Here is a 15,426-nt window from a genome sequence, read left to right as displayed (position 1 = left end):
TGCACAGGACAGACTACATCAACTGATTTGTGAGCAGTGCTTGATTTATTAGCATTAAAAAAAAAAAACCAACCAAAAATCCAGTTCTTATATACAAAACAAGCTGATTTTTGTTTTCAAGTGTTAAAAGCACTCCTTCAAAATTAAATGAAATTTAAAGCATGGATGAATGAATTGTTTTTCCTGGAAGCACTTAAGTGAATGAATACTTGAGAACGGAAATATCGAATGCACAGCGTGTAGGCACCGGACGGTCACGGAGTCCACAGGGCCTGCTCGTCACAGCATCTGACCCAGTGGACACTGACTGTGGGTGCTGGCACACGTCCCCATTTGGGTACAGAAGTGAATTCCTGCTAAGACCTAGGGGGGCACAACATGTAGAAAATTCACTTGCACATAAGAATAACAACTTCAGCTGCAAATTAAACCTTGCTCCAGGCCCACTGCAGCTAAACTGATGAGTTGTCACACTCGGGGCAGCCGATCAAAGTTTGCTGGACGATCGCGGGTAAACGTCAGTGCTCAGCCTCACGTGTGCAGGTTCCCACCTGCCTCATCTGTACCTGTGGGCACCGCAGCAGCCTCAGAGCACAAGGCACAGGATGCCACGCTCTTCCCTGTGTGCATGGCACCGCCGCTCAAACACACCGAGAGCACAGGCACGGCCCTGCCGGTGGAGCACAGCCCCAGCGAGCCCAGTTCCCGGAGGGCGGTGGGCTTTGTCCTCGGTCCTCAGGACTCCGGGCGCCAGAACCCATGAAGCAGCCGCTGCCTCTTTGCTTTGCACGGATCAGGACAAGGGCATTTAAAACTCACGGGCTGCCTGGTACCTTTTTGGAGCTGTGATTAAAAACGAAGGACGGCAGCTCCTGTATAAAAAGAGGTTTATTGAGCTGGTAGAATCATGTCATAAGTGAACAGGACTGGACATTGAACAACACAGGCTTCAGGTGTGAACTAGTGACCAGCCCTGAGATCTCACTCAGGATTTCTACGTGCCACTGGCATGGCCGGTTTGCTCGCTGGCCATTGTGCTTTGAAACGCTTTTCCAGTTGAAGACATGCTCGGGCCTCTTGGGGGCCTGTGGCCTCTTTTACGAAAGAAGTGCTGTCCAGGAGTGTCCCAACCAAGACCGCTGGGGCATTGTGGCACGTCTCAGGCGGGGCACCAGCTGCTGCCTTCCTCGGGCCCGAACTGTGGCCACGACTGGCCATGGCCACCAGCGATCAACCCCAAGTGCAGGGACAGTCGGACCCAAGTGTTTGCTGATCTAAGACTAGTGCGGAGACCACGGAAAACTGCCCCGAGGAACGCCCTACCAAATCCAACAATGGTATTCACCAAAAATATTTTTTACAGCACTTTAAATAATTTACAAAAAGCCTACAAAAATCCTATTTACCAGGACACATCCGTTAAATAAAAACATCCTTTCGCGTTACTGTACATATATATACAGGCTGTACAGGGGCCTCCAAGGCTCCGCCCCTTCATCAGGAGTGTGTGACACGTAGGGACCGGCACACACACGCTTCGCCCAGTTCCCGCGGCCAGGAGCGTGCTCACAGCTGGAGGACGGGGCCCTTGGCCAAGAGGCTGCCGCCCTCCTCCACAGACGCATCACTGAACTCGCTGGCGTCGCTGCCCAGGGCCTCTTGGTCTTCGTCTCTATCCACACCCCTCCGCCTGTACCGCAGGTCTAAGATGCTCTCCTCCGGCCCCGAGTTCCTCCTGTCGGGCAGACTGAGCCCTGCCTGGGACTTCCTGGGCGGCCAGCGGCCACCCTCCTGCTTCACCAGCAAGTGTGAGCTTCCGAACACTGGGCCGTGGCCAGCCTGGGTCTCTCGGAAGGCCGAGAAGGATGGGCCCTGTAGAGGCAGACTCAGCGGGGGACTGAAGAGGCTGGCCTGCTTCCCCCCCCAGGAGACACTCTTCCCGAAGTGAAACAGCTGCGTGGAGAGCAGTGGCGAGAAGCCGGCAAAGGGCAGGCCTCTCTTGGGGTCCATGGCGAGGCTGGGCGAGCCCCGAGCCTGGCCCTCCAGCCCCTTCTCTCTCTGGCCCCCGAGGCCCCCTGTCCACGCCGCCGCGTCCCCGCCTTTCGTGCTCAGCGCCCAGGTGCTCTGCAGGCGGCTCTGGGGGGAGAAGTCAGCCCAGGGCAGGGAGAGGCCGGCCCGGGGCCTCCCCTCTCGCTCGGCGCCCGGGGTCCGTGCCAGTGAGCTCCGGCTCTCTGCCCGAGTGCCAGCCTCCATGCAGCTCGGGAGCTGACCCAATGCGCTTTCCCCCCCGGCGGCCTCAGCCCCCCTCGGGCTCTTATCTTTGGGCGCACAGGCGGTTCTCCTACTGGCTGGTGACCCTTTGGCAGATGCAGTCCCGCTGGTGCTCCTGGGCGGCACCAGTTCACATCTGGCCAGGGCTGCAGGGATGCAGGCCTGCTCGGCGCGGGGGCTGCTCCTCCCGGCCGGAGCGAAGGCTCTGCCCGGGCCCCTTGGTCCCTCGGCCGGCTGCGAGGGCCCCCTGCACCTCTGGCTCCGAGTGCACATGCCAGGCTGAAGGGCCGGGCCGGGAGGTGGCACTTTCCGGCATGGCAGCTCTGGTCTGCCCCCGCTCCCTGTCCCGAGAGCGGTGGGGCCCCCTCCTTGAATTTCTGATCCGCTCACGGACTCCTTGGCCTTTTCGGCCAAAAACTTCCTAATCTCCAGTTCAATGCTGTCATCACTGTCTACAGCACTACTGTCATCAGACAGGGCACTGGGGCTTGGGGCCGGACCATCAAGTTCACGGGCTTCCGATTCACCAGAGAACAGGCTCCTCCCTGCGGCCTGGCCCCTGGACTGGGGAGCCGGGGGCGCGTCCGCGGCCGCCACGCCATCTGGCTTCGCTCTCACTGCTTCTCGGCAGAGGACGTGCGAGGGTCTCCCCGGGCTCTCTTTCTTGGACTTTGAGAGGCAGCTTTTCAGCAGATGTGGGCTCCGGTCTTTCCAGTCTTTCGGGAAGCGCCCTACTTTATCCAGGAACCGCGTCTCCGTGGTGCTGAACCTGACCCTCTTGCAGCCGGCTCTGGGGTCTTTGCACCTCTTCCGGAGCCTCCGCTTGGACCGCAGCAGGTCCTTGATGGCCGTGTCCAGGTCCTCGTCGCTGTCCAGTGAGCTGCTCTTGTCCTCGGAGCTCTCCTTCTCATCCACGCGCCTCGCCTCAGCCGCCTTCCCGGGGCCTGGCAACACGGGACCCTGCGTGACCGGGGCCCCGCGCTCATCACCTGGCACGCCCGTCCTGCAGGGGAGAGGCTGGCCCCAGGTCTCACCCTCCCTTCCCGGGGCCTCGCTGGCTTTCCCCTTGCTGGGCTGCGCTCTCCCCTGGCTGCGGTCGGCGTCCCGGGCGCTCTCCTGCGCCTCGGCCGTCTCTCTGGTCCTCTTGGGTGCGCACGGCCGCACGGCGGTGCTGCCTGCTCCGCGTTTCCTCTTGCAGCTCAGCGACAGGCCTGGCGTTTTGGAGGCCGAGGCGCTGAGGCCGGCCGGCAGCAGCGGGCTGTGTGCCAGCCGCGGGCATGTCTCCGTCCTGGGCAGCAGCCCCCCTGACTGCGCCTTCAGAGCCAAGAACGTCCGGATTTCCTGTTCAATGCTGTCGTCGCTGTCCACACAGCTGCTATCACCGTCGGAGCAGGGAGGCACGTCGCGGGGATACAGGAGTGGGCTGGCGGGCGGGGATCTGGTGCCGCCCTCCAGGGGGCTCGGCAGGATCGTTTTGGAAATGTCCAGGATTGCCTCAGCGCACATCAGCTCCGCGGATGTGTCTGCGCGGCACGGGGACCCGTCCATAAACTTGCTTTCGGCAGCTGTACTTCCTGGAGGTGCAGGAGCCACGGTTTCCCTGGGAGGCCTGGAGGGGTGGTCGGGGTCCAGGCCACCCGGGCTGAGGTCCGCAGCCTTGGTGGCCACCGGCTTCTTCTTGCCCGGGGTCTTCCCGTGGGCTTCGAGCCAGGTGCTCTTGGTGCAGAGGCCCGTGCCGTGTGCAGGGGGCCCGGGGCCCTTCTCTGCGGGCAGGGCCCTCTGTGGCAGCTCGCCACCTGCCTCCTTCCTCTTCTCCAGCTGGTACAGCTGGATGGCCTCCTCGATGCCATCATCGCTGCTTGAGTCGGCCGCCTCAGGCACCAGGGCTGCACTCCTGGCTCGCCTTCCCCTCTTCCCTGAGCCGGTGCCCCTCCTGACCCCGACTTTACCAGGGGCTGCTTCTGCAAGGCGGCCTGCAGCCGTGGCGGGCTCAATGGTGACCTTGCACCTGGGGCCTCTGGGCAGTGCGCCAGCCTTTGTGGACCTGGGAGGCTTTCGGAAGGTGAACTCCTTACAGGCGCCCGCCAGCTCCTGCTGGTACGCCTTGCCCGTCGGCTCTCTGCTGGACCTAGACGCCGATTGGGCCAAGCTGTCACTGGGGTCTGGCTTTCTGTCTGCAGGAATGTCACACTTTTGGGTCTCGTGCTGCCTCTTCTCACTTAGGAACTGTTCGATCTCCGCCCGGATGCTCTGCTCGAAGGAGTCCTCGCTGCTCACACTGCGCGGCGAGGCAGAGCCCCGGTCCTCGCCGACTCCCCTGTGGCTGCTGGGGACACCAGCAGGGCCAGCTGCAAGGTCTGGGGGACACAGGGCGGTCGGGGTGCCGCTCGGAGGCGGCTCTGGTTGGCATCGACTGGCTGCGGGAGGCCGGGCGGCTCCGCTCTTGGCCTTCAGGTACTCCTGGATGGCTTCCTCAATGTCGCGGTCCACGGAATCATCACTGTCCGAATCCAGCACCAGGGGGCCAAGGTCCGCGGCCTCCTCCTCCCCCTTGGGGTCAAACCCAGCAGCAAGACCACAGGCAGCAAAGGCGGGGCTGGTAGCCAGCCTGGTGCCGCGGCCCCTCTCCGCCCTCTGGCTTCTCGGCCGGGCATGCTCGCCGCTCATGCCCAGGGTGGCCCCGTCTCCCTGAAGCGTGCTGATGACCATCTGCACCTTGGCGCTCACCGCCGCTCTCGAGACGCCCTCCTTCGGCTCCGAGAAGCATCCGGGAAACCTACAGCTCCCGGGTGGGCCAAAGGCCTCCCATTTGGACGGCAGAGCGAGCACAGGAGGGGCATTCATGAGAAACATCCTAGCCGACGGGACGCGCAGAGAGGCGGCACTTTGCTCCTCTGCCTGCTTCACATCCTGGAGGACAAGGCACGCCGGGATGGCGCCCTAGGTCAGGTCACGGAGAAGCGGTGGGCCTGGTGAGGGTCCAGCCGGCCGCGGGTCCCAGGGCAAGTCACTCACGGCTCCCGGGTCTCATCTCTGTTGGCTGTAGATGGAGGACGGCCACGAAGCTTCATGAGAAAATGCTTCCGAGCCACCCGCAGCGAGCTCGCGGGAGCTCACATGAGTGTCCTTTCCCCGTCCCTCTGTCCATCTTCTCCGGTACAGGAACAGAGGTTTTATTTACCTCCAAAAGTTGTCAGGAGGTGCCAGTGAGATAAAGACTCGGTGCTTCTCTGCAGGTGGAAAAGAACAACTAGTATGAATCCAGGTTCAGCGAGACGTCGTGGGTAGGTCCCACCTTGACGCGAATCAGCAGCTCCTGAAATGAGAAGTTACTTGATGGGAGTATTTAAACATTTATCTTATCTCCCCAAACAACTTTAAAGAGTCACTTATACCAACGCCTCTTTATTTTATTTTTTTAATTTATTTATTTTTTTTGCGATACGCGGGCCTCTCACTGTTGTGGCCTCTCCTGTTGCGGAGCACAGGCTCTGGACGCGCAGGCCCAGCGGCCATGGCTCACGGGCCCAGCCGCTCCGCGGCATGTGGGATCTTCCCGGACCGGGGCACGAACCCGTGTCGCCTGCATCGGCAGGCGGACTCTCAACCACTGCGCCACCAGGGAAGCCCCCCTCTTTATTTTAAAACGTCGAATGTATAGTTGCCAGATGGTCTCACGGGACCGCATGATTATTTTTAGGTAATTAATATAGAAGTTGCCCCAAACACAGTCAGGCGCCCCTTTTCATACTGTGTGGTTTCTCCACAGCTTTTGTATCTCAGACCAAATGTGGCTGGGTCGGCAGAACCACTGGGATAGTCTTGGGGACACTTTGAAGACCTGCTCCCAACAGCATTTACACTACAGGTCTGGGACCACCGCCGGGGAGGGGAACATAACGCAGGCTGTACACAGCCGATTAGAAAGACGTGAAATACATAACTGTCAGGTCTTACCATGTTTCTCTGACCTCTCCCGATCCCCTGCAAACTGGAATGCAAAGTAGCCGAGATGCAAGAGGAGCTTGGCAGTGCTTGTGCAAACAGGGAAATTGAGTTCCAACCCAAAACAGTGCCAGGCAAGGCGGTCACCACCCTGGAGCCTTGGGGGGGTGGCCGGAAGTGGCCTGTGTGTTTGCTTTGCTTCCCATGCAGATCCTTCTCCCCCAGGAGCTTCCTTCCTGACGAGCACAGAATCCTGTGTTTACACACCACAGTCCTTTCCAGGAAAGCCTAGCCCAGCCACCTAGGCACAGATGTGCCCAAACAGGTGGGACCAGCAATTAACCAGAGGGCACAATCAATTCAGAAGGAAGTCCTCTGCTACTACTGTTTATGCTCAAAAAGTGAGACTACAATGTAAAAGAATTTGCTGCATTTACCTGTGATTCTCTTCAAGTCCAGGTTCAGTGTGACGTCTGCAGAACGGTTCAGGGCTTGGGTCTTCGTCCCCCCACCTCTACGCTGTAGCATCTTGTGCCCACTTTTTAAACAGACTTTTGACTGCCAAGATTAAAGAGAATCAGAGACCTAATTCAGAGGCTGAAACTACAGCTGGTAAATATTTTTGGGGAAAGAAATCACATTAAGGGCTCAAAATTCAATTTTGGAAGAACTTACCCTGAGGCCAAATACACTTAACCGCAACTAATTCCCAGCTCTCCTGGGTCATTGGTCTGATCCTGTAGGACGGTGATGCAGGGAACATGTGAGGCTATTTATCCGTCCTCAGATGTGAGCACCCGTAACAGTCCACGATCCCTCCCACAGCACCACCCTCCAGGGAGATTCCCTCCCAAGGGCAGTGGGGAGCAACAGTGGGGAGGGGGAGGGCTCTTTCACTGGGCTGTGCCCACCTTGCTGTGGTCATTATTCAAGCTGCCTTGGCAAAAGGACAGAGATTACAAGACATCTGCATAGGTCTTGCACCGTGAAGAGTCTACATAAAGAATATCAACTTCTTAAACAGCACTGCTATTTGAAAAAGTGGGCCCAAGGATGAACCCAAGCTGCAGCGGTTTCCACTCCAGGTAACAGAGTGGGCGGAAGGAAAAGCACTGCTCTCTGCTCATCACCTGGACCATGTTCATAGCTCTTAAATGGCCATGGAGAGCTCGGACTCCTGGTGGGCAGTTTTCTGAACTGTCAAATTACCTGGCGCAAGAATGAGGTTAAAAATTCAGAGAGCGTCTCCAGCGACAGCTTGTGGCTTTAAAACAATCACCTACATGAGATGAATCATCCCCGAAACTGGACTTGGAGAGACTGTGGGCTGAGGCCTGGGAGCTTCCGTCTTTGTCAAACTGCCACCCTGCTCCTCGAGAACCCCGGGACCAGGTCTGGGGGGTGGCTGTGAGGACACCCAGCCCTGCGCCCCAAAGCCATGTGGTGCCAGAATTTGAACAGTGGAGGAGGGCACCTGGGTCTCTTCTCAGTCTAGGCACCAACCTCCAGGAGGGCAGAACCTCGCTGATGCTCATCCCCTGGCCAAAGCTGGCTCCCCGCACGCGATGTGGCTTCGCCATTAATGCTGTGCAGCTCCTGCTCTCCCCTCCCAGGCTGGACTTTCCCCAGGGTGAGGGAGGTGAGGGTCAGGATACAAGGCCCAGAAGGAGGGCCCTCTCTGGAGGGCAAGCCTGAAGTGGGCGTGCGCTGGAATTCTGGCTCTGGCCTGCGGAAGATGAGACTTTACAATACAGCAAGGACGGCTCCCCAGCAAAGCTGCAGGGCCACTGTCAGTGCCTGGGGGGCCGGAGGCCAGGCGAGACCCTCCCGGCTGACCCTGCCCTGCCCTCTGCTCCGGGCCTGGGGGCGCTCACTCCCAGCGCAGCCTCTGCCAGAAGGGATCCCGGCGCCCGGAGAGGCGACCCGGTTCTCTGGCAGGAAGGGGTCGGGCCTCCACGCAGGGCTGCGCCCGGGTTATATTCTGGGCTCGGTGGGCTTGGGGGCGAGGGGCCCGGTGACCCTCCGGGAAGCTGCACGGGGCGGGGCGCAGGGCACGATCTCAGCAGGAGGGCCGGGCCCCGGGCCCTCGGCCGCGCCGGAAGCTGTCCCGCCGCGGGCCCTCACCTGCGCCTCACCTGGGCCCCGCGCCCGGCCGGCTTCGAGGAACGCGGGCGCGCGCAGGCGGGGGCCCCGGCCAGGAGCCGCCTCTGAGGCCGCGACCCCCGCCCGCCGCGCCAGCTAACTACCCGGCGCCGGACCGAGCCCGCCCCGCCCGCCGCGGCCCCTACCCCGGCGGCCCGGCGCCGCGGTGCGGCCTGCATGCCCGCCCTCCGGCCAGGCCCCCTCCTCCCACTCGGCCGCGCGCCGCGTCCCGGGGAGGCGGCGGGGTCCCGGCGCGGAGGGGCCGGGCCGCCGGCGCCGGGGGCGCGCGCGGGAGGGCGGGGCGCGCGCGCGCGCGGGGCGGGGCGGCCCCCGGAGCTCCCTCCCCGGACCTACCGGCGGCGGCGGCGGGGCTGTGGCGGCCGCGCTCCGGAAGCCGTGCCCGGTGGCTGGGCATCATGGGAATGGCACGGCCGAGTTCCGGGGGAGGCGCGCGGCCCGGCCGGACCCCCGCCCGGCGAGCGCGCGCCCACCTGCCGGCCGCGCTGCGGAGGAGCCGCGGGCGCCGCGCGCCGCCCCCGCGCCCACCTCGCCCGGCCCCGCCCCGCGCCCGCGCCCGCGCCCGCGCCCGCGCCCGCGCCCGCGCCCGCGCTCGCGCTCGCGCCCCGCGCCTGCCCAGCCCGGAGGCGGCCCGAGCCTCCGGAGACGCCCCGCCCCTCCCCAGCCTCGGGCCGGCCCTCCGAAATGTGCCCGGTGCGGTTGGAGTGAGTAGTCGGAGTGATGTCTGACCCCCAGCCCACTCCGGCCAGAGGCTGGGGCCCTGTTTGGGCGCCCTCTCCCCTGGCCCCCACTGCCCCGGGAGCGGGGGGCGTGCGCTGAGTCAGTGGCCGAGTTGGCAGACGCCGCCCTGCCTCCGCGGTCCCCGGTGGGAAGTTCAGGCCGGGAGGCGCACAGATGGGCTACTTTATCGTGGATGATGTTACTGTGGTCATCAGCAGTCCTGTTACTAGAAGCTCCTACACGGCCAGTGTCCGCTGTGTGCCTAGCACCGTGCCTCCGGCTGGAAGGAGGTGGTTCCTTGCCTTAAGTCTGCGCAGAGCTCAAGTCTGGCTTCCTGGAAGCAGCGGATCCTTCTGTGCCCCGCTGTCCCCCAGTACCCCAAGCTCCAGTGCTGCATGGCCAGCCTTCTTTCCAGGAAAGCTGCCCAGGCCTCCTGCTGCCTTTGCCCAATGCTTCTACGTGTCTGCGTTTCCTGCTTCACCCCAAACTTAGGGATAAGGAACCTGAGGCTGAGAATGGATAAACAACCCGCCCAGGGGCCGGGGTCCTGCAGCAGGGAAGCTCGGGAGGCAGCCTCGTGTTGGAAGCCCAGGACTTCAGAGCCGCAGGGGACCTGGCAGAGCAGAGCATCCCTCAGTCATTCAGGAAATGGTCACTGAGCACCTGAGCGTGTGCAGGCCCTTGGCCTGGCCTTGAGGGTCTGTGGAGGCTGGGGCACCCTGTGACTAGCTCCACAGGCGTACCTGCAGCTGGGTTCCAACGGGAGGAAACAGATGTTAAAGACACATGTGTCCTGGGCGTTTGGCCTGTTTGGGAATGGGGAGGGAGCACTGTCTTCCAGGAACACCCCCCTCCACCCCCGCACAGTAAGACAGGTTCTGTTTTCTGGTCTCTTCGCTGACTGTATGGCCTTGAAGTTCTTTCTGGTTTTGTTTGATTTTTCTAACAGCTCAGAGATCTTCACCGGAGGCCTGTGATGTCCCACTGCTACTCAGGGTGCTAGGGCTGGTGGGGGAGCCCGGGCAGCGGGAGGGGCAGGTTGAAAGCAAGACATGAAGACTGTCCGTCTTTCCATCCCTACTGGCCTCCGTGCCCCTGACCCAGACCTATCTCGGGGTGAACTGGGGTTTCGTTTCCTGTCTAAAAAGTGCCAGAAGTTGGACAGGAGAAAAAAAATCAGAGGCTTTTTCTTGCAGGAATGAGAAGGGGGCTATTTCTAGCCTTATCCGCCTAGGGAATTTTGGGGCCAAGTGTCAAGAAAGCCATGAAAACATAGCATTCATGCTTCAGAGAATTGTTTAATAAACACTGTCTTCCTCACTATGAGTCATACTCTTTCATTACCAAAAGTTTGGGAAAAGATATCTAATTAATAACCTAATGAGCCACAAATAGGGACACACAGATGTTACTATGGTCATCAGCAGTCCTGTTACTAGAAGCTCCTACACGGCCAGTGTTTTTATTTTTTTTAATTAATTTATTTATTTATCTAGTTTTGGCTGCGTTGGGTGCGGGCTTTCTCTAGTTGCGACGAGCGGGGGCTACTCTTCATTGCGGTGCGCGTGCTTCTCATTGTGGTGGCTTCTCTTTGTTGCAGAGCACGGGCTCTAGGCATGTGGGCTCAGTAGTTGCGGTGCACGGGCTTAGTTGCTCCGCGGCATGTGGGATCTTCCCGGACCAGGGCTCAAACCTGTGTCCCCTGCACTGGCAGCCGGATAGTTGACCACTGCGCCACCAGGGAAGTCCCTTTCCACAGTTTTTAAATAGTGCTGTGATGAACATCTTTGCTGATGTATCCTTGGAAGCCAGCTGAGTTTTCCTCAGGGTAAATTCCTAGAAGAGACCTCGCCTGGGCTGAGGACTGGGATGCATTTTGGCCAAAATGCCCTCCAGAAACGCCCAGCTGACATACCGTCCACCCACTGAGTGGGGAGCATGGTTGGACTGTATCCTTGCATTCGCGTCTGGCAATCTCACAGGTAAAACAAGTCTTTTCCACTTTGATTTTAATTTCTTTGCCTGGTGGTGGTGTAGAACATCTTTTTATTTTACTATTGGCCATTTGGAAAATTGCCTGTACGTGTCCTGTGAGCGTTTAAAATTTTTCTCTTGGGCCGTGTGTCTTTTTCTTTTTCCAGAGTTTTTTGCATTAAGGATTTAGCCCATCTCCAGTGTATACTCGTTTATTTTTCAGTTTGTCATTTTTCTTTTAACTTTGGATTTAGCTTTTGGTTTGTTTTGTTGACCATGCACGAGTTTTCAATTTGTGTAACCAAATCTGTGAAGTTTCCTTTATGGTTTCCGGCTTGGGGGTAAGGCCCAGGGCAACTTTTACCATGCTGAGATTTTGTAAGCCTTCACCAATTTAATGGCTAACTTTCCAAATAAGAACAATTGAAGACATGGAGGGGCATGAATTACAGATTCCTGTGGAAATCAGAAATCCAAGGGTGTGACGGGTAATAAACAGATTCTGGAAAGGGAAAGCCTTTCTTCATTCCTTTCTGAAGCCACCGACCTTCAGATACCTATGTATACACACACGCTCGTGCGCACACACACACCTGCGTGTGCACACAGGCACACGTGTGTGAACACACATGCACGTACACACACATTTATACTGTAACTTTGAGGAAGCTGTATCTCCTGCATGTTGTAAGATCTTCATCGGAGGAACAAGAAGGACATATGTTTTTATCAAAACTTTCCTGTTGTAAGAGGTGCGGACTTTGGCGGTTAGTTTTCCCCCAATCAGGCTCCTCCCTGTGCAAGTTCTGGGTCTCCTAGGATCCGCCCACAGGCTGCCTTCCCCCTGTTCTTTTTTTTTTTTTTAAGAAGATATTGGGGGTAGGAGTTTATTAATTAATTAATTAATTTTTGCTGTGTTGGGTCTTCGTTTCTGTGTGAGGGCTTTCTCTAGTTGTGGCAAGCGGGGGCCACTCTTCATCACGGTGCGCGGGCCTCTCACTATCGCGGCCTCTCTTGTTGCGGAGCACAGGCTCCAGACGCGCAGGCTCAGTAGTTGTGGCTCACGGGCCTAGTTGCTCCGCGGCATGTGGGATCCTCCCAGACGAGGGCTCGAACCCGGGTCCCCTGCATTAGCAGGCAGATTCTCAACCACTGTGCCACCAGGGAAGCCCCCCCTGTTCTTACCACCATGAAGTGGGCTCCCTTTTCCAAGGCAGGGTTCACCCTGGCATCTCTGCTCAGCCCAGGCCTGACTCTTCTAGAACGACAGTCAGTATCTCTGCTGTCTCCTGGATGGGTGAGCGCTGGCGGCAGGGACCAGGGCCGTGGGTGGGCTTCCAGTCAGGCTCTGGGGCCCTGTGCGGTCACTGCTCCCCTCTGGCCCTCCCTTTGCCCTTCTGTCAAGGGAGCAGGGAATCTTTAGGGACTTTCTCAGTTACTCTCCACACGGAGCCGGGGACCCCCAGGAAGACAGCCAGGACCGCAGGGCCAGAGTCAGTGCGAGTGAGAGAAGCCAGAGCCCCCTTTGTTTGTGCCTGTTTTCCCTAAAAGAGTTAAGGGTGCTCTCATAATGAAAGAAACTCCAATGAAAGGAGGCGCCACTTCCTCCCCTCCAGCCCCCCCCCCACACTGATGGTCCCTAGGGGGCACATGGGCGATGCAGGCACCCCGGAACCAGTTGATGGGAGGATGAAGGGCTGCATCCCCACCAGCGTCTGTGAAGTGTGAAGCCCGCCGACCCCGCTTCGAGGACTCTGTCCCGAGGTTATGGTCACACGGTTCACGCAGGCGGATCTCCACAAAGACGATTCTTCACTTAGCAAAGCAAACCCCACCTACACGGCTGTTCGGAGGGGCGGCGACACTGACCATCTGTGCCCGGGGCCTCTGCTGGAGAGGATGAGGTGGGTCCACATAAAGCCTTGGCTGGGCTGATCTCACCGGTGGCCGTGGGGTGTCCTGCCTGGCAGAACAGACGACAGAGTGGCATTTCCCCCCGGGACTTGCCAGCCACCGTTAGCACTGAGACTTCCTCTGCGGAGTGGCCCCGTGTGAGGGCTGGCCAGGAGATGCTGCATTGTTCTGCTGGCTTCTTTATACGGTTTCAACTTTAAAATCATGAGCATTGTTTCAATATATACAAAAATCAACTCATGTAAAGTATGGAATGGAAATGTATGAAAGTTCATGTGTGTAAGTGTAGACACACACACACACACACACCACCCACACCAGGTCCAAGTAACTCCGTCCACTCGATTCAGTCTTTGGAAATTCTATTTCTGCAAAACCATTTTTTTTTTTTTTTTTTTTTTTTTTTTGCAGTACGCAGGCCTCTCACCGCTGTGGCCTCTCCCGTTGCGGAGCACAGGCTCTGGACGTGCAGGCTCAGCGGCCATGGCTCATGGGCCCAGCTGCTCCGCAGCATGTGGGATCTTCGCGGACCGGGGCACGAACCTGCGTCCCCTGCATCGGCAGGCGGACTCCCAACCACTGTGCCACCAGGGAAGCCCTGCAAAACCATTTTTTAAAATCTCTCGCCTGATGAGATTGGGATTGACATATACACGCTACTATGTATAAAATGTATTACTAATGAGAACCTACTGTATAGCACAGGGAACTCTACTCGGTGCTCTGTGGTGACCTAAATGGGAAGGAAATCCAGAAAAAGGGGGGAATATGTACACATATAGCTGATTCACTTTGCTGTACAGCAGAAACTAACACAACATTGTAAAGCGACTATACTCCAATAAAAATTAATTAAAAAAAACCTCTCACCTCAGAAACGACCTTTATTCAGTTTATTTCTTGAGTGTCAGGTTCTTAGAATTTTCCTGACATGAATTTCACCCAGTTTATTATTTACCATTTCAGGGGCCAACTTGACTTTAAGATCGTCTGTTTATAAGGCAGCTAAACTAAGGCAGAAAATAATCCCCTTGAGATGAAATTTTTCAGGAGGGCCCAGGGTCCGTCATAAACGGAGAATGAAGTTGCATTACCTCCGATTTACTCATGCAAGGGCAGGATATCTTCCAGCTCAAGATATGAGAGAAAAATGATTTTCTGTCTCTGATTCTTGGCAGAAAATAAATTGGACGAAGGCCCTCATTCTTATCAGACAATTTTGGGAAGTTTGTGCCCGTCCTCACCTCGGAGGGCCTGTGGGTAACTGGGGTGGCACTGGGAGGTGGCCAGACTGGGGGCTGAGGCCCCCAGGTTTGAGGAACCCTTTAAAGGCAGGAAAATGTACTGAGCAAAGGCAAAGCAACAAAGGCCGGCAGAAGTCGGATGTCTTGGGCTCAAATGCTCTGGGACAGGAGCCCCCCTCAGGTCAGTCCACGCAGACATGAGAAGGAGACGCGTGTGCAGGGCTCAGGCTGGAGCATCCTTGGACATAGGACTGGGCGAGGGGAGGTGGCCATAATGTGGGTGCAGTGGAGGCCGAGACTGAGATGACCCCCTCAGATTGTCCCATTGAGGAAAGTGGCCGGGCCATTACACCCCCTGCACAGAGGCCACTGGACGTGGGTGGCCCCCGGGAGGGAGAGGACCTCAGTCAGGCATGTGGCCAGTGCAGACCCCACTCCTGGCGCCTCCGCCCTGAAGGGGTCTGGACACAGGGGTCTGCCCTGTGTCCACTGCAAGCCTCCAGCACTTTATTCCTTTGGAAACAACTACTTGAATCCTGTACTTGAGAAATGCCACTCTTTGTATCCATATTTCAGGCAGAGTTAGTTAGCTTGTTAAATCTATAGGAGTTTTATCCCAACTGCATTCAGTGGAAGAGGCTGCTGAAAATTTGTCCAGAAATGATAAGATTATAAGACTTAGATAAGGAAATCTGCATCAGAATGTTAACAGCCAGGAAACAAGCAGGATGGCAAATGTGGCGAAGGAAACCAGTTCTGGCGGAACTTGTCTCGAGGACGCTTCCGTGCTCCTGGGGAATGAATTGGCACAGAGTAAAAACGAGAGTTCACACTTCAGTCTCAAAAATGTCCCCAAATCTGTAAAAATGATTCTATTTCAGTTTTCTTTTGGCAGAAAGAAGAGGAATCTACTGCACGTTCTCTGAGTTTTGGAAAGGCAATATGGAAAATTCAACCTTTTTTGAATACAAAGCTCCTTCTCTCCTGAATCACGTATTCCCTTCCTAGGACGTGGGCTGGGGAAAGGTCTCCTCAGGTTGATAAAGGGTCCTGGTTTCTCTGTGTACCAGTTAGTTTGGTGCCATTAGAGGAAAGTCGGGCTGCGTGGAGAGCTGGGCCTTCCCCTGTGTCCCATCCCCTCTCTCCATTCCAGAAGGCACTGTCTACTTTCACAGTAAAGCCGGTTTCAGAAACATTC

At 57.6% G+C, this 15,426-nt stretch overlaps 1 protein-coding gene across 7 annotated transcripts; it reads right to left on the bottom strand.

The window, feature by feature from the left end:
• Nucleotides 1–872: 872 nt before the first annotated feature.
• Nucleotides 873–8,823, bottom strand: PPP1R26 (protein phosphatase 1 regulatory subunit 26). 7 transcript variants are annotated; one of them, XM_081237649.1, is made up of 6 exons: nucleotides 8,713–8,823; nucleotides 7,720–7,942; nucleotides 7,128–7,425; nucleotides 6,892–6,953; nucleotides 6,654–6,774; nucleotides 873–5,587 (listed from the first exon to the last, which is right to left on the bottom strand). In XM_081237649.1, the coding sequence occupies exon 6, from the start codon at nucleotides 5,122–5,124 to the stop codon at nucleotides 1,567–1,569; it is 3,558 nt and encodes a 1,185-aa protein (XP_081093775.1). In that variant the 5' UTR covers nucleotides 5,125–5,587; nucleotides 6,654–6,774; nucleotides 6,892–6,953; nucleotides 7,128–7,425; nucleotides 7,720–7,942; nucleotides 8,713–8,823; the 3' UTR covers nucleotides 873–1,566. The 7 variants fall into 7 exon arrangements, with proteins under 7 accessions (XP_081093775.1, XP_081093774.1, XP_081093776.1 ...); XM_081237648.1 differs by lacking the exon at nucleotides 7,128–7,425; XM_081237650.1 differs by lacking the exon at nucleotides 8,713–8,823 and adding an exon at nucleotides 8,352–8,396 and having other exon boundaries at nucleotides 6,892–7,425.
• Nucleotides 8,824–15,426: the final 6,603 nt, after the last annotated feature.

The sequence above is a fragment of the Mesoplodon bidens genome (genome assembly GCF_964165515.1).
Source record: "Mesoplodon bidens genome assembly, chromosome: 6".
Taxonomy (NCBI): Eukaryota; Metazoa; Chordata; class Mammalia; order Artiodactyla; family Ziphiidae; genus Mesoplodon; species Mesoplodon bidens.
The sequence above is the reverse complement of the archived record's forward strand: the minus strand, read 5'-3'. Positions and strand labels throughout refer to the sequence as shown.

What these genes read in the sequence shown, in the direction of transcription:
- PPP1R26 (XM_081237649.1), bottom strand. Translation starts at nt 5,124, where the DNA reads ATGTTTCTCATGAATGCCCCTCCTGTGCTCGCTCTGCCGTCCAAATGG.